We start from the raw sequence: 21,150 nt of genomic DNA on the forward strand, positions 1-21,150 counted from the left end.
GCTTGCGGCAGAAGTTGAACATTTCTCAACTTTTCAGCCAATCAGATTGCCTTATAACTTAGGCAGAGTGAGCCAATTACGTTTATGGAAGACCGGAGCATGTATTGCGGCCACTGTGATTGGCTGTTGGCCATGCTTCAGACAAGCCCTCCTTCATGCGTGAATGCTTACTCCCCAAGTGAATGTACCTTTAGAGTTGGTAAAAATTTAACAAAAAAGTGATTCTAACCCCAACCCAAGAGACAATGGTAAGAAAACTATGATAAAACAATGCATAAAATGACACGAAAACAAGGCGTGAAACGGACACAAAAAACATTTATAGAAATTCGGTCGAGTGACACAAAAAATACATTTGTGCTCAAGGCATGAAAAAACAGAATTTCGTGCCATGGACAAAAATAAAATTATCAAATTTTTCGTGACTATAACATGACTTTCCATGAGATCAGTCTGTGAAAAAGGCAAGGCACAACGATGATGAAAATATATATTACTTTTACTAGAAACTTAAACACGGATACATACACAGAAGAATAGCATACCAACACAACATTAAATGTAACAAGCACTGACAAAGGAATAGAAACAAGGCAGGGGTATAAATACAGAAATAATGAATGAACTAAACAAGACACCGGTGTGAAACAATAAAAACATGGAAACAGGGGAATGAGAAAGAAAATCAACACGATAAACTAGACACAAAAAACTAAAGCCAAACTGTAACAGGAACACTGTCAGAAGTACAGGGTCAAAAATGGTCCCTATACTGTAGCTGTCACTGTGGCAGTACCCTTTAAAAAGGACTGTAAAAAAATGCAGCATCAAAATTAAACAACTTAATTAAGCAAAATGTAAGTAACTTAGAAAAACAAGTTGAAATTGTTTAACTTAATCTGTTAAAAGAACATAAAAATATATGTTTATATTATATAATTTTTTACAGTGTAATGTACCCTTTAGGTACAGGTATACATTTGGTACTAATATGTACCTTTGGGGTACTAATATAAACATTTCAAAGGTGTACTTTTTTAAAGGGTACCACCCAATTGCCAGCTGGGACAATATTTTCTAACAGTGTATATATAATGCGATTAACAATATAAGGCAAAAACTGAGCTCTACTGTCTATGACAGTGGTTAAAAAAGTTTTATTTTTCTTTATTCATTATTGACTGAACATATTTTCCAATAGTTTTTTTCCAATCACATCTCCCTTATCAACAGAAAACCCCTAAATTAAAACGAACCAACAAAAAAGTCCCAAATTAAACAGTCAAGACTGTAATTGTCAAGAAGTAAATGAGTACAAATGATAAATTCTGCATTAAAAGATTCCCAAAATAAGACATATCGTTTAACATTATTATAGCAGAAACACAAAAAAACCCAACCAGATTTCTCTCTCCAAACGAATGAAAATCAACATCCTTATCAGAGTGAATATCCATGTCACGTTACATTGCCTCAGCATGTGTAAAACACCGATTCAATCAACTCTTCAAAATCTCACAGCGGTATAAATGTTAAACGTCCCACTTGAACTTTACAAATCTTTTACTGCTTATAAAATACTGCTCTCACACGAGTTCATAAATGACTGCGGTGGTCTGTGCCTAATAAAACGTGTCGTGAAACTGTAAAGGAAAGTCAGAGAAATATGGCGACTTGTGTTGAGTTTGTGAGTAACAATGGCAGTGTGCAGAAGGAGGCTGAATAGACAGAGCTGGAAGCCATGTTTTGAAAGCCTGCAGTGATAAAGTCTAGAGCTCTGAAAGGTCAACTTTACCCCAGGAACCGATCAATGATATCTCCACAAACATCATCTCATGAAGAACTATGCTGCACAGTGTGTATACAGGACAGAAGAGCTTATATTCACCAGTATTTGTATTCTGTAGTCTGAATTGAAAACCTTTTTCAAGTCACATGTACCATAGGCCCACATAGAACCGGCACACGTTTTGTTTTTACACAGAAAATCAGATGGATGTAGAAAGTGTTAAACAGCTAAAACGGTCCTATTTGTAGCTAAAAGCCTCGTTAGCAAATTATCAAAATAATCTTTAATACAGGAATATGTAAATTGTATGTACCATCTAAACAACGGGCAGATCCATAAACCATGTAAATGAATCATCATTGTAACAATATTAAAGAATATCTTCTCAAAATGTATTCACAATGGCTTAACTTCAGAGTTCTGGTGCTTTGTGCTGGGGACAAACTACTAGCTAAATGAAATACATTTAAATATGGCGCCCATAATGGAGGGTAAATCCAAGGCGTCCTCCCTGGGAGAGCTCCCAATGAAGTGATCAAACGGGTGATGGATTACTCCCAAATCTCCGATCTCAGATGAGGTATGATGCCTGAAACGAGGCGTAGCAGCTATGCAAGGTCTTTGAGGTGGGAAATCACAGAGCAAGATAACTAAGTTCAGATATGCTCTACTGATCGACAACAAATCAAACTTACCCCTTACTCAGATTCAGATTTACATCAGAGTATTTACACTATCAACAGGTTGTTAAAGAAACACGCCCACATTTTGGGAACTCAGCCCACCCGCCCCATCACCCAGAGCCAGACCAGTCCACACATACCCCCCCCATCTCCGCGCGTCCTGCAACTCCGTCCGACGCACCCCCCGCCAGCCTAGCCCAGCACAAAGACCGGAAGCAAATGGGTCCAGCCAGCACACTTCACCCCACAAGTGACAAAATAACGTCAACATTTTCCCATTTTTGAATTGTATAGTCACATTGTGTACAAATAACAAGGCGATATGAGACACAGCAATATTTTAACAGTATACATACAGGGAACTATATTCTAAGAAGGCGAAGCACTGCTACTCGGGCGGAGTGACTCTGAGCGAACTCTGTGCTCCTTACCACTGGCCCAAGTAGCAGTTGTGACTATACAAATCAAAACATATAAATAGGAAAATGTTGGTGTTATTCTGTCACTCAAAGGGAGCAGCATGCCAGCCGGAGCCATCCACCTCCAGTCCCCGTGCCAAGCCAAGCCAGCGGGCAGTGCGCCAGACAGAGCCACAAGACGCACGGAGATGAAAAAGGCATGTATGGACCCATCCAACTCTGGGGGACACGGCGAACAAGCCAAATTTCAAAAATGTAAGCATGTTCCTTTAAATGAGCTGATATGTTATTCAAAATATTCAGTATGCAGAGTGATAGGTTTTAAAGGGAGAACTCACCCAAAAATTTATTAACTTTAATGTTTGGTTTTTTTTTTGCTTTTGAGGAATAATAAAATGTGTTTCTTACACAATGCTATTATATGGCTTCACAATGCAAATACAAATCACATGGATCATTTTTATGTGACATTTGTGTTAATTTGGTAACAGGCGCTTTTCACAGTCATGAACTGGTATGTGTGTAAATTCTTCAAAAAGTTGTAGGTTTGGGGTGACAGAATTAAAATTTTTGGGTGAACATTTCCTTTAAAGTTGTCTTTCGGTATGGACACTGGATCTATAAAAATTAACAAAATTTGACCAATTAGCAAAAAGCTAATTAGCTTATTTAAACGCTTTTTTTAGCGAGCAAGGAAATAATATATTTGCCATTTTATAGAACATATTTGTGCAAAAACATCTCTGTGCGATCTAATCCTTGTGAAGAAAATCAAGTAAGAGACAACATTGCTGAACACTGATATAAACTGAAATATTGCACACTCAGACAGAAGTAAACAGGTTTATAATATTGGCACGGCGCAAGCGAGTGTCAAATCAGACACAAGACTTGTCATTTTGTCTTTTTTTAAATTTATGACACAAACATCTTTTTCCCAAAAAAGTCCCATGGGCTTGTTATTGCAGCACATCTTTTTCCCTTTTTTAATGTTTTGTTTTTTTAAAAAAAAGAGTTTTATTGGTGGCTGTCCACTACGAAGTCTTATAGAGTGCATTTTGGCAGTACTGTGCGTCTGTTGCGGGCAGACAGACATGAGGGCAGACGGCAGGTGAACGGGAGGTCCATGCGTTACATGTGACGCGTGGCGCTCTGTCGAGCCGGTCACATGCCAGAGGCTCCCAGGCCCATGCTGGCCGCGTGGCTCATGCACGGCAGCGTCTGCACAGCTTTGGGGAAGTCATGTGTGACGATCCGCCCGTTCTCCCCCCCGCTGCCGTTCCCGCTCATCCGGGTCAGGGTGGAGCAGCGCATGGCGTCGTTGATGGATTGCTGGGATGGAGACACAACAGTGTTAGACGGAATATGGAAATATGTGCAGAAGTGTTTAACAGATACTTAATTTTAGTAGAAGACATTAAAAGATGATTTAAGCATCTGCCTAATGGAGTATGCACATATAATGATTTGTTATGTTATGACTGGATAATTAGTTTCAGAAAAAGCTTTGTTATTTATCCTTTGTGCTGAGTTCGTACAACTTGTATGTGTCTTGGCTATAATGTATTTGTATGGTATGGTTCTACTGGGTTACAACATAGCAGTTTACAAAGCCAATAAAAGTAAACAACACGTAAAGGTAACGTGTGTGTGGCTTGGATAAATACTAGCATTTGTTTGGAAAAGGATCTTTAGATTTTAAAATGTTTTTTTCTATTGCATCACTGCGAAGAGCCTTTTGTAGTATATCATTATTTTTAAATGCATGCTTGTCTGACTTGTTAGTCTATTTGGTGCACTTTAATAATGCATTTCTAAAAATGATGCAACTCTAGAAACAACAACACCATTTAGGCATAACACTGCAATGTTAGCTCACTATTGCAATTAAAAAACCCTAACCATTGCATGCCATTTTACCCATAATTTTTTTGTGCGTTTTATTCAAAAACGACTTGTTAATTAAAATAAATTTTACATTAAAGCTTCTGTGTTGTAGTCACATGCTGTTGTGTTGTCAACTTTCAATTGCTCTGCTAAAGCTGTTGTGTTGCGCCCTGCAGGACCACCATATTAAGGCCCTCAAAACCAAGCTGACAATGTAAAGCATCTCTGACATGTGGGGAGACAATAAACTGATTTGATAAGCATGTAACACAAGATTAATTTTCTCTGGCGGCGTGGAAGTCCAGAGAGAAATGTCACTGTTTAATTGCATCTATTGTGAAGAGTACCTCACTATTGTAGTCACACCCAGTGGATTTGATTTCAGGGCTAATGACGTACCCCCTTTAATCGCTTTTTCCAATCTGGGAACGATTTCATTGAGGATACACATCAATGCGCTGGGAGGTAAAAGGGAGGCAGAATAGTTGTCTAAGCTGTAAAATGTGACTCCTGCCGGTTAAATGTAAACGAATCTATATTAATCTGTGCTATTATACCATTACATGGTAAACTGGTTACAAAGCATGCTTTGGGTAACTGGCTGTCATACTGATCACAAGAATACTGACATATATCGGGTCAGTCTTATTTTTAGATATTATTTTATAAGATATATTGTTACGTGACACTTCAAATTAATAACATTAGCAAAAGTGCATTAGGTAAGAAGTGACGCTGGCCGTATTTTATAAAGCAGATGAGCTGACTGATGGTGTGTTAGCATCAGTCTAGACAGACTATTTTTGGAGTTATGGTGATAAACAGAGACCTGCAGTGTCTCGGGGGAACACTTGCTCTGCCTTATGAATGAACAGAGAGACGATGTGTGTAAAGAAAACTCTAGTCTATGGAAAGAGCAGCTAGGAGAGAGAGAAAGAGCAGAGAGAGACATGGGCGTTGCTAGGCCATTTTTTGGGGAGCTTTAGGAGCTAATCACACCAAATGCGCTTTAAACGCTTGGAAACTGCAACGCGGCTTTTTATATTGCTAAGCAACCACCGAGTCAGCTGTCTTGTCAATCAAATATTGAAGCGTGAGCGCTCTTTTGCTGTTAACTGTCATATTAGCAGAAACTTTAAAAAGAGGGCGCTTGCTCTGACCTTGTTTGATGGTGAGAGGTGCACAAACACGCAGGAGAGAGTGAGCGAGTAGAGTCTGGTTCTTCAAAGCAACTGTAAACTTTCCTCAACACAATGTAAGGCCCGCCTCTCCACTCATTCGATTGGACAATGAAAAGACGCAAATGACGTCAGGCGCTTCTCCGCTCTAAGCGCTCCTTCAAAAGCACCTGCTGCAGCAAAAACCGCAAGGCGTTCGGCATGCACAAACAGCGCGCAAACGCTCCTTGCACATAGAATATCATTCAAAAAAGGCGACTGCAACTGCCATAAACGCTTTTGGTGTGATCAGGCCCTTAGCCTTCTACTCAGCCCCCCTAAAGGTTTTGCTATTAGCTCAATAAACTGTACACAAATTTGTGATCGGTCTAGTCCCCTATAAATTTCATATTTCAAAAGTCATTCATGTACTTAGGGTGTGATTTGTGAAAAGATCAAATATTTTTATTTATGGAAAAAATTATATTGATTATTCAGGGTATTTAAGCTATTGCTTGTACAGTAACTGTTGAAATAAAATATGTATAGAAATGTAACCAGTCCTACTCACACCCGCCCTTAACAAGATTCAAACCGCTGTGATCTGGCATGAGAGTCAGATGCTCTAACAAGAAGGTTAAAGGCCAAGAGCTCCAACGTCTGTCGCTAGAGCACTTTTTGAGGTTGGGGAGTGAGGTTTACGTTTACTGCATTGACTAGCTTCCTTCTTTATGCTTTGCGTCAAACATCTTATTATTTAATAGAAAAAATGCAATGTACTCTCAATATAACAATAAAAAGGCTAAACTGTGGCAAGAAAAAGTGTGAATCTTCTGGAATTTCATGGTTTACTGGATACATTTGTTGTTAAATGTCATCTAAGTCAATGTGTATCGACAAACAATGTGTATGAAAAAAAATAACACAAGTAAGTTAACCCTTAGAATTAACAACTGGTTGACCCTATTGACAGCAATAACCTTCTTCCTTGCAGAACTTTAGCTCTGTCGTATTCTTTGGGACGTCTCATGTGTATGGCCCTCTTCAAGTCAATCCATAGCATCTCTATTGGGTTGAGGTCTGGGCTTTGACTTGGCCACTTCAAAAGGCAGATTTCGTTTTTCTAAAGCCATTCTGTTGTGGACTTGCTCTGGTGTTTTGGTCGTTGTCCTGTTGCATCACCACCTTCTACACAGTTATAACTGACATACAGACATTCACATTATCCTGAAAAATTGTCTGATATACTTGAGAATTCATCTTCCCCTCAATGATTGCAAGGTGGCCAGGTCCTGATGTAGCAAATCAGGCCCAAATCATGATGTTTCCTCCACCATACTTTAGAGTTGGGATGATGTTCTCACGATTATATGCAGTGCCCTTTCTATGCCAGATATAGCACTGTGTGTTTTTTCCAAATAGTTTAATCTTAGTTTCATCAGTAAACAAAACATTTTTTCAATACCGCTGTGGAGTGTCAATGTGCTCTTTTGCAAACATCAGGCGTGCAGCAGTGTTCTTCTTAGTAAGTAGTGGCATGCGTTGTGATGTCCTGCCGTGGATACCCTGGTTGTTCAGTGTTTTACGTATTGTAGACTCATGAACAGAGATGTTAGCAAGTTCCAATGATGCCTTCAAATATTTGGCTGTCATTTGGGGTTGTTTCTTTTCCTCATTAATGAGTCTTTGTTGTGCTCTTGGTGTCATTTTGACTGGTCGCCCACTTCTTGGTAGAGTAGCAACAGTCTCAAAGCGTCTCCATTTGTAGATTGTCTGCCTAACTGTAGATTGGTGAACTTCTAAAGTCTTTGAAATAACTTGGTAACCATTTCCAGCTTTGTGTACAATTGATAGTAGCTCTTCTGAAAGGTCTTTTTGGCAAGGCATGGCTCACATAAGCGTGTTCTTCTTGTGCAGAGCAAACTCCAAAAGTTTGAGGGGTTTTTATCAGTCAAAGTAGCTGTAGTCCACACCTCCAAACGTATTATCTTAACCAGACTCCAGGTGTGCTAAAACCTGACTCCAATTAGCTTTTTTGAAGTCATTAACTCAAGGGTTCACATACTTGTTCCACAACCACTATGAGTTTTTTTGGTTGTTCTCAATAGAGACATGAAAGATCAGAATTTCTTGCGTTATTATTTTTAAGACACATCATGTTTGTCAATACCCCTGACACAGATGAAGATCAGATCACATTTTATGACAAATCTATTCAGAAAACCATGAAACTCCAAAAGGTTCACACAGTTCTTCCTGCCACTGTATATGCCTACTTAAACAAGAAGTCAGACTAAGAGAATAGTCTGTTTGATGACGGACTTTGACCTCTTTTTTGAATTCCTGTGTCATTCCCTTGATTTTAACGATGGTAGTTACAGCCGTCTCATCCTCAATGGTAATATGGATGTGACGATCCTGTAAAATACAATGATATGCTGCTTGAAATCCTTTTCATTTATTATTTGGCTGTTTTCTCGCTGAAATAGACTATTGGTGCTTGGCGACATTTGGAAAATCCACGCATGGATGAAAATGATGACACAACCTAGATGCACTGTCACTTACTTTATTGTCACAGGAGAGGAAGCGTAATACTCCGTTCCTAATTTTACTGTTGTTTGCACTATTGCGTGGTAGCATTTTTACTTTATTTTAGGCCATTTATATGGCCGTTTGATGACCATTAATCATGGGGGAGATCAATTTTGTCCCCACTGGAGATAAAAAAAATCTTTAGAGGCAGGGATATAAAGACCAGAGGTGGGGATAATCCCCGCCATCTCCCCAGGCAAATCACACCCTGGTTGTACCCATCTATGCAATACAGTGGAATACTTCAATAAAGCTTGTATATAACCCTACACTAGTGGTCAATCTTTTTTTCATTATATCCTCATTGGGGGCTGAGCCCCCCAAAATGAAAATCCTAGAATCGCCCCTGGAGAGAGTATTATAGTGGAAGAGAGATAAGGGCTTTTCACACTACAGTACACTTAACCCTGGGTTCATTTAAAAGGAAGTTTGTTTTTGAAAATGATACATTTTTTTTATCTCTGTGTGAACTACAAAAATGCAAATTTGTACAAATGGTGATTCATGTGCATGAGTAATACGTGTTCAGACTTAATCCCGCATTACGTGTACCCATGGCCCTAAGCAGCACTGCTGCCCCTGGGTTAAGGATTTCAGTATGAAAAGCCCAAAACAGAAAAGAAGAATGATAGTAAGAGTAAAGAATTAAAGAAAGAGATCGCTGACAGTGGGCAGCAAGCTTTGGGTCTGTGGCAACGGTTAGATGGGGGCAGGTTAGGCTGCTACGCGAGCGGGATGTGGCCTAGCTCTTGCGCTACTTGAGGCTCCTACCCTAGAGTGCTTTATATCTTAACAGTGTCGGCCCCGTACAGGCCGTAACTCTGCAGCTCAGTGTAGCTGCTGTCTAAGGCAGGGCAGTAAAAGGCCTGAGCGGCCCGCGCGGACACCTTCATTCTGCGGGACTCTGTTCTCGACTTGTAGCAAAACTCCACCAGCGCCACCAGCATGGCCAGACCCAGACCACCGATCAGAATGTAGAAGACCCCAGCCACATTGCTGAGGCTAAGAGCACTGGTCTTGTCCTGTGGGAGGAGAAGCAATGATGAGACTTTAGTAGACAGGTAGACAAAGACGCACCATTTTTATAGACAGAAATACCACATGATTTCATATACAGTAGGCGTATGAATAAACAGTGAATCTATTAAAAGCTAACCTGTCTTGCTGAAAGTTTTACATGGCAAAAAGTTTGAACTTAGTTTGTAGCATTCATAATTCAGAATGATTTGCTAAAATCAATATACAAAACTTAAAATTGATGTATCATTTACTAATACTCATGTTGTTGACTTCCTATGGATCACAAAAGGAGAAGAACTGATTGTTTTAATCATTAAATGAAAGTATATGGTGACTAGCTGTCAGTTATTAATATTATGCAGAACCTCTTCTATTGTGTTCCTGTTGATAAAGGGTTTGGAATGGGGACCTCTTATTAGGCAAAACATGAGAGTAAGTAAATGATGACACAATTTAAAAAATTGTATTTATTTTCTCAAACATGGGCTCTAGTAGTATATTTTCATTTAAGTTTTAATAACAATTTAAAATGTAAAATTCTGATAAAATTATAACACAACAGTTATAATCTATGATCTACTTCAAATTATTCATGGAAATTAACATTTATCACACCTTTCAACTTAGAAACATGCATTCATGCACTAACACAAGCAGACACTCTGACTGACTGACTATTTATTTAACCCTTAATTCTAGTTTAATCTACTAAATCACAAGCTGTTTAACCAACTGCAGTCCAAAATCTATATTAGTGAATGGCAATCATGTGGACCATGGCATGAATCTAAAGGACTTTTGAATTTGTAGTTTTGATTTGTAACACATTTCTTTCACATTTCTTACATTTTCTTACAAATACTGAACAGAATCGCTGGGTTACAAATTACTCAATGCTGGGTTGTTTCATCCCAATCCTGGGTTGTTTAAACCTAACTGCTGGGTTATTACTATAACTGTATGAAGCGGTTTCCCGGACAGGGATTAGCTTAAGCCAGGACTAGGCCTTAGATAAATTAAGATATAAGAGTAATTTTTAAAAGCATAATTTATAAATAAACATTACTGATGTGGATTTTCAGGATTTTTATATTTTTATATATTTTTGTTTTTGGTCAAGACAACACTAAAATTTAAGATAGTCTGGGACTAGTTTTAAGCCCTGTCTGGGAAACCGCCCCTATAAGGACTAGAAATTGCAAGCTGTCTATAGGACACAGAATCACTAAATTGTTTCACAGTCTCTTATAGTGTGCTACAGTACGGGGCGGTTTCCCGGACAGGGCTGTATCTGTGCCATTGTTTTGTCACAAGATGCACACTTTTATTGTGTTTTTTTTTTTGTAAAAACTTCTTTAATGTCCTAATATAACTAAGGCCATGTCCTGAATTAATCTAAACCCTGTCCGGGAAATCACCCCTACATGTTTTATTTAAAATTACCGTAAAACTTCAAATAATAGCCGAGTCCCAAATAGACGCCTGTCTCTTTTAGACGCCTGGTGTGACGACAGGTTTGGGTAAATAAACGCCTGTCTCAAATAAAGGCCTGGTCTGTTTTTTAGTTTCGGGTTGTATTTAATCTTCTAAAACCCGTCAGATAGTCTGTTTAAGACAGTTCTATGGTGCAGATTGAACACGCTAAAGTTTTTTTTGCTTACCGGTAGATGTCACGTGACAGACGCAGTCGTTCCTTTACTCATCACTATTGGCGCTTTTCCATTGCATAGTACCCCACGGTTTAGTTTAGTTTGGGTCGGGTCAGCTCACCTCACTTTGGCGTGGTTAGCTTTTCCATTGAGTTTAGTATCACTTCGCAGTGGGAGGAATTATAGGCGTGTCGTTATATTTGCGCTGCATACGGCTGTGACATCATACAAGAGAGAGCGTCCTTGTACATTCCCAAACATTTATTTATTTATCAGTCCGCCACAAAATTAAAATTGGCCACCACAAATACGTAGATGTTTACTTTGAACATTGCGTTTATAACTACCTCTGTCTCACATGACAGTTTCTGTTCAAACACCCGTGGCGTCAGTCGACGGCGCTCCGCTGAGCCTCAATGAAGTTGCATTAAAGCATAAATAATACTGACGTGCACGTCGCGAATGTGCCGCCACAAACTGCAAGTCTGGAAAAAATTTTATGTGTTCCTGATTCACAACCTGTGGACGTTTTTAATCGCTAAAAGGGTGTTTGGAAACTTAAAACAGAGCACAGATGACAACATGTATGCTCGAGACAGCGCAAGCTAGCAGCAGCAAGCTAAAGCTAATATTTTACATAATAGGATGACGGCGCCGATGACGATTCTCTCAGACCAAACAGTGAACTACAGTGTTTACGCGTCACTTTTGTTATCAGCTCGGGTCGCTTGGAACCCCAACCGAGGTGGTACGAAAAAAAGTATCGGGTACTACGAAGTGATCCCAATGGAAAAGCTCCCAAAAGTAAGCTGACCCGACCCAAACTAAACCAAACCGTGGGGTACTATGCAATGGAAAAGCGCCATATGACAACACAACACGCTTCGTCGCCAGGATTGAGGTGATGATGACAGTAGCGAAGTGGCAATCGGAGAGTCAGGACTTTTCCCGGTGGGCCGGTAGTGTTTTGGGGCCGCTGATAATAGCCGGGGTTTCAGTCTTTTGTCATGCATGCACTCCCGCCACACATTGTATTTCTCACGCGGAAACACTATTTATCATATCTAATATGCTGCAGCGCCTAAAATGTATCTGGCCGCACTGCTCTCTCTCTATCAAGCCCGTCTTCCCTAGAGTTCTAGTCGAGTGAGCCAATACAAAAAAAGAAAGAGGCTACACAATAGCCAATCAGAAAATAGCACTGTTGTATCTGGGTAAGATTTCACGCAACAACCAATAAAAAAACATATCATTGTTTGCTTTATTTATACTGCCAATAATTTAAGACTGTTGTTATTACACGAACTAATTTGTTAAACACATTCAAATTAAAAATAAAACGTAATATGTGGTAACCTCCTGCTGTCATGCTGGAACAATTAAATTAAAAGCCTGTCTCTTATAGACGCCTGTCTCTTTTAGACGCCTGGTGTGATGATAGGTTTGGGAAAATAAAAGCCCGGGCTATTATTTGAAGTTTTACGGTATTCAAAGCTTTCCCTAAGAATCAGACTGTACTACTGTACTACTTGGCATCTTGGCATACACCCTGGCTCACCTTAATGATTCATAAATAAATGTTTCTTTCGTTTCACATCTCTTCAGTGAATGGCTGTTCTTCAGAATTTTTTATGTGTGTTCCATGGAAGTTTACGTAAAGAAGGACATCGTTTATTCATAAATTGTTTTGCTGAGCTATTTTCTTTATTTTATGTTTATATAAAAAGAGGGTGCCTGAACTGATTAGTATAGACGGTTCTCTTCAAAAAGGCAAATGTGTCATTGTCTATTAGTGCCAGGTGGGTTTAGTGTTTTGGGGGTGTGGCGGCCAGGGCATATGACAGTACAGTCAGCTGTCCACTGGGTTTGCATCCAAACACATGCACACTCCAAAGGCAGACAGGAGGGAGAACACAGAGGCTGAGGACCAAGAGAAGGGCTGCTTTCTTACTGACGGTCAAAACAATGTGACCAATCTCTCTCCAGAGTTTCATTTGTACTACCAGGCTATTTTAGAGAGAGTAAGTGTATCATGGAGCGAGTCATTCGACCTAAAAGAGTTTTTATCCTGGTGCCAGCCATACTATTATTTACACTATTAGAAAATATGTAATATAAAAAGCATACATTAATTATACTGTTACTTTTGTGTTATACAAGCCTTCATTTCTTTAAAAGAATTATGACAGAAATAAAATATGCAACATGTAAAAATCAGGTACACACGACAATATTACCACTATTCATGAATACACTTACAAGTACACTCTCAGAAAAAAGTACCTTTTCAAAAAGTAGACTTTTGTATGTAAAAGGCACATATACAGTAGGGACCTCTTAGGTACACATACTATTACATACCTGTACCTAAATATTAAGACCTTTTTAAAAGGTACTGTCCCAGTGACAACTTTTGTAGGTTTTATAAGAAAGTGTACAATAAAGCTTCTGTGTATTTCTGACACCGCAACAATGAGTGCCAATGTTTGAAATACCATACTTAAGCAATATCGCTCGAGTAGGAGTGTGATATAGCTCTATATCATCACGGCTGTGATTAGGCCAGAGGCACAAGGCCGCAGGCCGAGTGCCGGAGGCAATCACAGCCGTGATGATATAGAGCTATATCACACGACTCCGAGAGCGATATTGCTTTTATACAACAGTTCGACGGCACACGTTTGAAAAACGAAAACTAGAAAACAACAACGGAGTTATTTTAAAAGCCTCTTTGTTTGAGAACTACTTCTTCCACCACGGATTTGAGGGCGGCCAGAATGACAGGTAAAACTTTCGGCTGCTTTGAAGCTCATAACAACTCAATGGACGGAAAACCCGTTTCTTTATATTACCGTTTCTTGGTCACAAAGTGTAGTTTTAAGATTAGTTCAGTCGAGAATGCATCTGTATTATATTTAAATCTGCAGTCGATTAGTAAAGATAGCGCCTGTTTGAACGTTTGCTTAGTGAGATTCGGTACGAATGAGAACCAAAGCATGAGCGGACGTCAGTGTTCACTCGCCCCGCTGACCACCGCCCTCTCTGGGCTACATCTCTGAAAGGTATTCCCTGGCTCTCATGTTGGCCTTGTTTGTTTATGATCGTCAAAATGAGATCAAATCAGCAGTATTTGGTGTCATGATCAAACTAGTACTTGTTTTTTTATTCATATTTAGTGTCTTTTGTGTTGTTATTGTTTTGACGTGAGGTAAAAGTTAATAAAACTATACTTGTGTAACGTTACTATTGCTTTCTCATTTATTCTTAACGCGATACGAGCACTCGATTATTATTATTAAACTTTGTTCTTGTCAGTACTATACAAAACTGTTTTTTTATAAGTGTCAGAGAGATGTTTTTGCATGCTGCTTATAAATATACCAGTGGGGATATCTCATAACATGTTTTAATAGTCACGTCACGATAAAGTAAATGATCAATGTCCACATTTAAAAGCTGCGGGGCTTACCTGCAGTTCCACGGTGTTTTCGCGTTCTGATAAAAGATATAGCTCCAGAAAAAACGAGTGTTTATATTCCTCTTTCCAAGTGTTAATCGTCCACACGATGTGACAAGACATTTCTCCCATTAACTTTAACGTAACATACAAGAGCGCTGATCTTTGACTGATCAGACTGATTTATGAGCTAGTAAACTAATAAGACACACGGAGAGTGATTCAAACGGCGCGTCTGTGTTTTTCCATTCAGAGATGAGCCTGCTTAGGACCTCCATTCACTAGGTGGCGGAATAATACGAAAGGTGAAGCGGTTACAGTGCCGTTATCAGCACAATATCGTATAGCTCTTAGCCAATCAGATTCGAGAACCAGAAAGAACTGTTGTATAATAATATATAATACTATCATAAAATAATAATTAAAATGTATTTAACATTTAAAAAATTAATATTGATTCTAATTCATAATAATTAAAAATACTAATAATTTTTTCAAATATAATTATAAATATGATAAAATGCCATTTTTACAGTATGTACACCTTTCATATGCCCTTTCTGATTATCTGACAAGTGTGTGGCAGTTGCTTAAAGGTCATGTTCTTCCTGATACCATTTTTTAAACCCTAGTTAGTGTGTAATGTTGCTATAATAGCATAAATAATACCTGTAAAATGATAAAGCTCAAAGTTCACTGTCAGGCGATATATTTTCTTTAACAGAATTCCCCTTTCAAAGCAAGTGAACGGCAGGTTTGGACTACAGCGCTCTACTTCCTGCTTTAATGACGTCACTAGAACAGTTATTTGAATAAACTCCGCCCACAGGAATACCTCAGTCGTCAGCTAAGCTAACGGCAAGCTAAGCTGCATTGAATCACAACACACTAAACAAACAACACAATCAGAACTCGATACATATTTCTGAAGGAGGGACTTCATAGAACAAGAAGACATCAGGCGTTTTGAGGACAGTGAAAACAGCGGTATAGAGATAAGTAAATTGTGTGAAAAATACCGCGTTTTTTTACACGTGAAATGAACACATGTTATATTGCGCACTGTAAACACAATCAAAGCTTCGAAAACACAGAAAGAATGGGACCGTTAAACTATCTTTTAGGTAGGAGTGTGCTATCAAAAAGAAAAACATCAGCCTTAAGGAATTCATTAAATGAAATCATCCATATAAATGATCTACAAACATCCATTAATGGATCTCAATCAGGCAGATCTATTGCCTTATAATGTGCAATGAGATGGAAATGGAGCCCTGGAGAGAGAGTAAGAGTTGCCCGTACAGTATATGACGTCTAACTAAACCTACTGTAAGGGTGCTGGGGAGACTAAACTGAGGGGAACAGAACAGGACCAAATGTGTGAACTGACCTTTCTTCCGGAGTCCTTGCTTCCACACTCCCCCTTATCGTACCACCATTTGTTTTTCAGTTTGTCTAAGACGGCTTGCTCATTGAGCTTCAACACCGCTAGGTTAACTGGGATTCTTCAACCAGGGAAATAACATAAATAACATTATCAATGTTATTTTATGTTATTCATGCACATTAAACACATTCCCATCAATATCAACTCAACTGTTGTGTCTCTTTGCTTTAATTGACTACACACACACACACATCAGAAACATGTTGGTAGTTCATTGTAAAAGTGATATAGATTAATACTCCATCTAGCGATGCTGCCTTGCTCCCTGCTGCGAGATGTGTATTACTATCACTTTGGGTAACCGGCAGGCCGCAAGCACTCCACTCAGAATAACGTGAAGAGGAAAAAAACATAATTTGCATAATTTTGTAAGAACTTCATGATATTTTACAGACCAAATTTAAGACCAGATCAAATTAATTTAGAGTTTCATCTGGAGTGTTTGGTCAGCTTGAGTTGCCGGTTACCCCCCATGGTAGAGATGGTTTTACCCGTTGGGTTTGTCACATTGGGGCTGACCTTGGAATCACCTCCTCCGCTGCCACACTCTCCTTTGTCGTACCACCATTTGTTTTTCAATTTGTCCAACAGGCCTTGCTCATTCAGTTTTAACACTGCCAGGTTTACTGGGTTTCTTGAAACGATAACGAAATAATAGTTTGGTCAGTTTTGGCCCGGATAGGCCGTTTGAGAGACAGCGTGATGGGAGAACAAACTCAGACTGATTTAAACACAACACCCACTGCTTTATGTAGGCTGGAATGTTAAATGCATGATGCAGTGGTTTCGATCTGAGTCTGAGTCATTTGTTCAATGTTAATATGTTTTAATGGAGAGCGATGCTTTTGTTAGTGGCCTTTGTGAAAGGCAGGTTTTATAAAGCCAGGAGCGGGACCCCTACAGATAAGAGGAAGATGACCTTAGATGTGTTTCTGCTTCATCTCTTTAGGGATGATGTCACAAGGGTCACTCTATAGAACAGATGCCTTTATGTTTAAACAATGACTAAGTTGATGTTAGCCTCTGTCATTTATCTGACTTGAATTTATATTTGTTTTTTTCGGTATTTACTGTCTCTATATTTATGCTGCCAGAAATATCAACATTAAATCTTCTATCTAGGAATAATCTGCAGTTGCATGACCTTGCGCATGAGGCTTGTAATGGGAATATTACAAGTAAAACTATTAACCGTTACTTTTGTAAATTCTTGTCTCAATACATATTGAAAAGTACTAATTTAGCAATGTAATACACCTGATAGAATACTTAGTAGTACATTTTTGCACCTAGCAAGGTCATATTAGTACCTATTGTACCAGATTTAAGTGGTGCATATTAGGACCTTTTTAAAAGGTACTACAAGTTTTATATATTGTTAGCGACACATATCATACACGCCAGGTAATATCTAATAGAAGAAAGCACATCTGAAGCATCTCTTTTTATCTCAGGTCCTGCACGCCGCGTAAAGTTCACAGGCACAAACGCACATTTCCCCACGATGGATACTATCGGCATCGTGAGCAAATGTCGTCTGATGCTCTGCACGTTTAGAGAGCGATTGACTGGCTTGATAAAATCCCAGAATTCTTTCTAATCCCAGAAGTTCCAGACAGAAAGAAATCAGAGAGTATTTTAGGAATGAGGAACAGACGATTACATTCAGTTTGATGAACATTTTCTTCAGGAGGTGGCAGTGCTTTTGGTGAGATGATTTTATTGACTAAACACAAATGGAAAGAGATAAAAGGGCAGAGACATCAATCTTGAGGGCTGTCGCATCATGACTGCAAAATAAACCGATTTAAGGTATCAGCCCGAGATAAGACAAGGCAAATGAGGAGCAGCTGTCAAAATGCACCGAAACAACATACTTATTTAGCAAGTCAGTAAATTAAAATACACATCACAAAAGAGAAGTAAAAAGTGAAGTTCAAAAGCTCAATTAACATTTTTAGTCTATTAAGGTTCATTAAAGTTCATTAAAGCAAAATGAGGCTAGCAGACCATAACGTCCTGAGCATAACGTCTCTTAAAATGATCTGTATTATAAGCTTTAATCAGAATCACTTAAAGGGATAGTTCACCCCAAAATGAAAATTGACGATAAACATTAGCCGTTTCTCAATACCAAGTACGCCAAACTCGGACTTGTGTCCTTCGTAGTTCGAACTTGCAAGTTCAGACTCTGAAGAACGAACTCCTGACGCGAAATGCATTATGGGAAACTTTGCTGTCATAAGTCCACACAAGTCTCCTCTGATGCATCCTCGATAAAATGGGCGGATCAAGAACACATCCGGGGATTTTATGTGAACTTGGGCTTGATGCGAACTTTGAATTGGAACAGTACTTGGGCCGCGACTGATGACGTTTCACAAGTCCACAAGAACGCAAGTATAGACAAGAACGCATATTGAGAAACGGCTATAGACTTCCATAGTATTTGTTTTTCCTACAATGGAAGTCAATGGGTACCTTCAACTGTGTGCTTACCATCATTTATCAAAATATCTTCTTTTGTGTTCAACAGAATAAAGACTCATACAAGTTTAGAACAACAAGAAGGTGAGTAAATGATGACAGAATTTTCATTTCTGGGTGAACTATCCCATCAAGGGCCGTTCACATTATGGACGATAACTATAGTTTTAATAATTGCTGTAAATGCAACAAAACAGCACATTTACATGTTTAATAACATGTAAACAATTGCAAACGTTTTTTTTTAAGGAAATCGACAATATTAGTTAATGCAAATAAAGGTAAATGATTTGTGCGAGTATTGCGGCACGTAAGCAAATTACCATTAAAGGGACATTCCACTTTTTTTGAAAATATGCTCATTTTCCAGCTCCCCCAGAGTCAAACATTGGATTTTTATCGCTTTGGAATCTATTCAGCCGATTTCTGGGTCTGGCACTACCACTTTTAGCCTAGCTTAGCATAATCCATCGAATCTGATTAGACCATTAGCATCGCACATAAAAATAACCAAAGAGTTTCGATATTTTTTTAAACTTGACTCTTCTGTATTTACATCGTGTACTAAGACAGACAGAAAATTAAAAGTTGCGATTTTCAAGGCGATATGGCTAGAAACTATACTCTCATTCTGGCGTAATAATCAAGGACTTTGCTGATGTAACATGGCTGCAGCAGGCATAGTGATGTTATGCACTGCCCGAAAATAGTCCCCTTGGTTACTTTCAATAGCAGGGGACTATTTTCAGGTGCAAAGCAGCAAAGTCCTTGATTATAATGCCAGAATGAGAGTATAGTTCCTAGCCATATCGCCTAGAAAACCGCAACTTTTAATTTTCTGTCTGTCTTAGTACACGATGTAAATACAGAAGAGTTTTAAATAGGAAAAATATCGAAACTCTTTGGTTATTTTTATGTGCGATGCTAATGGTCTAATCAGATTGAATGGATTGTGCTGGGCTATGCTGAAGGTGGTAGCGCCAGACCCGGAGATCAGCTGAATGGATTCCAAAACGGTAAAAATCAAATATTTTACTCTAGGGGAGCTAGAAAATGAGCATATTCTAAAAAAGTGGAGTGTCCCTTTAAGTTATCTTAATCATTTGGTGGTGTGAGTGCCAATATAGTTATTGTTATAGTTTACATTACGGTTATGATTAAAGTGTAGACTACACATTTATTGATGACAGATAAGGATGTTATGGTTCATTTTGACAACTGCACCATGTTCAACATCATAACCAGAGTATACAGTATATATACATACAGTAATATGAATGTAAGTGACTGATTCTAAAAGCAAAGACTCCCTCATTGTTTAACAGTATTTCCACATACTGCATTTATAGATTAAGTTACTGCTAATGCACAAATATTCGGTAACGACAGAAATTTATGCTATAAAATGAACTTAAAAAGTCGCGATGCGTGTGAAGTTGAAAGCGCATTTTGTTCATCGCTTTAAAAGTACACATATTTGTTCAAAAATGAAAAGGAATCATTTCATCTTAAAATCAATGGACATCTTAGCGCATCACAGTTATTAATCTGTATTAAGCTGTGGATTCCCACAACCCTATGTTAAACCTTTACTACATGTACATGCGCAGGCCAATAAGGGAGTCGTTTGCTCTCAAAATCTTTTAAATGAGGGCCCAGCAAAGTGAACATTGGCCACCAATTTGGTAACTCGACAGAAATCGAAACAATTTTTCAAATTCATTCAAACTCTCGCTGTCACAGCAACAGCTACCTGGTATGGAATTTAATTCGAGCCCTAGGTGGCAAGATGGAAGTCAGTCATTTACATCATGTATGCGATGTCTCTCTCCTACTCCTTCCACCCTCCCCGTGTTCGCTTTGCTATAAGGTGACCCAAAAAAAACGACAATTGCTATGAGGTCGTTTCCCCAAGGAGCTTATCTTATTAGAGGGAGATGGAGTTATTGAGGTTATTTCAACAGCTCCAAATTGCCCTTGCGAGGCCCTTTCACTGCAATGAATGTAATTTCATGTGGGCTGTGGTGTATGAGCCAGATGGGTACAGTACGTTTTAGTGCAATAAATGTGACGTTAATGATGGTAGCATACAATTGAAATAAAACCATTCACCATATATCGCAGAGATCATAGAAGAAACAGGTTAATGTCGACATTCATCTCAGAAGTGGCTTGCATGAGAATAACAACTGATTGGCCAATTTCTGTCACGTATAAGTCACTTGGGGAGAAGCTTTTGTAATTCATAAGGAAGAAGGGGGTGAAATTAGTAACCCAGTAAGCCTATGTCTTCAAAGAACCTGGAGTGAATGATGTCTGCGCCGTCTCAATAGGTTGTGCTAAGCAGCAGTGCTGTTTTAATAAAAGGACTGCAACACGTGCGTACCCTCGAGAGCTTCTGAAGAGGACAAGTCATTTTAATGCTATTTCTTATGCAAGCACTTCTGGTGGAGTGTGCTAAAAACCCCTTCAAGCAACATGAGGTACACAGGACGTTGAACAGTTTCACACACGCCATGTACACCTACACACCAGCAGGTTCGGTTACAACAGAAGCTAA

At 38.9% G+C, this 21,150-nt stretch overlaps 1 protein-coding gene across 7 annotated transcripts in view; it reads right to left on the reverse strand.

Annotated features, from left to right (window-relative positions):
• Window positions 1-481: 481 nt before the first annotated feature.
• gria1a (glutamate receptor, ionotropic, AMPA 1a) overlaps window positions 482-21,150 on the reverse strand; it is an 86,135-nt gene continuing 65,466 nt past the window's right edge. Inside the window, exons 14-16 of one of the 7 annotated variants that reach the window (XM_055178188.2) lie at window positions 16,047-16,161; window positions 9,418-9,552; window positions 482-4,223 (exon numbers count right to left, since the gene is read on the reverse strand). In XM_055178188.2, the coding sequence (XP_055034163.1) occupies window positions 4,056-4,223; window positions 9,418-9,552; window positions 16,047-16,161 (418 nt within the window). In that variant the 3' untranslated portion in view covers window positions 482-4,055. Of the gene's footprint in view, window positions 4,224-9,301; window positions 9,553-16,046; window positions 16,162-16,594; window positions 17,830-21,150 lie in introns of those variants that run through there. The other 6 variants (XM_073854280.1, XR_012357960.1, XM_073854283.1 and 3 more) reach the window with 6 other exon arrangements.

The sequence above is a fragment of the Misgurnus anguillicaudatus genome, chromosome 16, assembly GCF_027580225.2.
Source record: "Misgurnus anguillicaudatus chromosome 16, ASM2758022v2, whole genome shotgun sequence".
Lineage (NCBI taxonomy): Eukaryota > Metazoa > Chordata > Actinopteri > Cypriniformes > Cobitidae > Misgurnus > Misgurnus anguillicaudatus.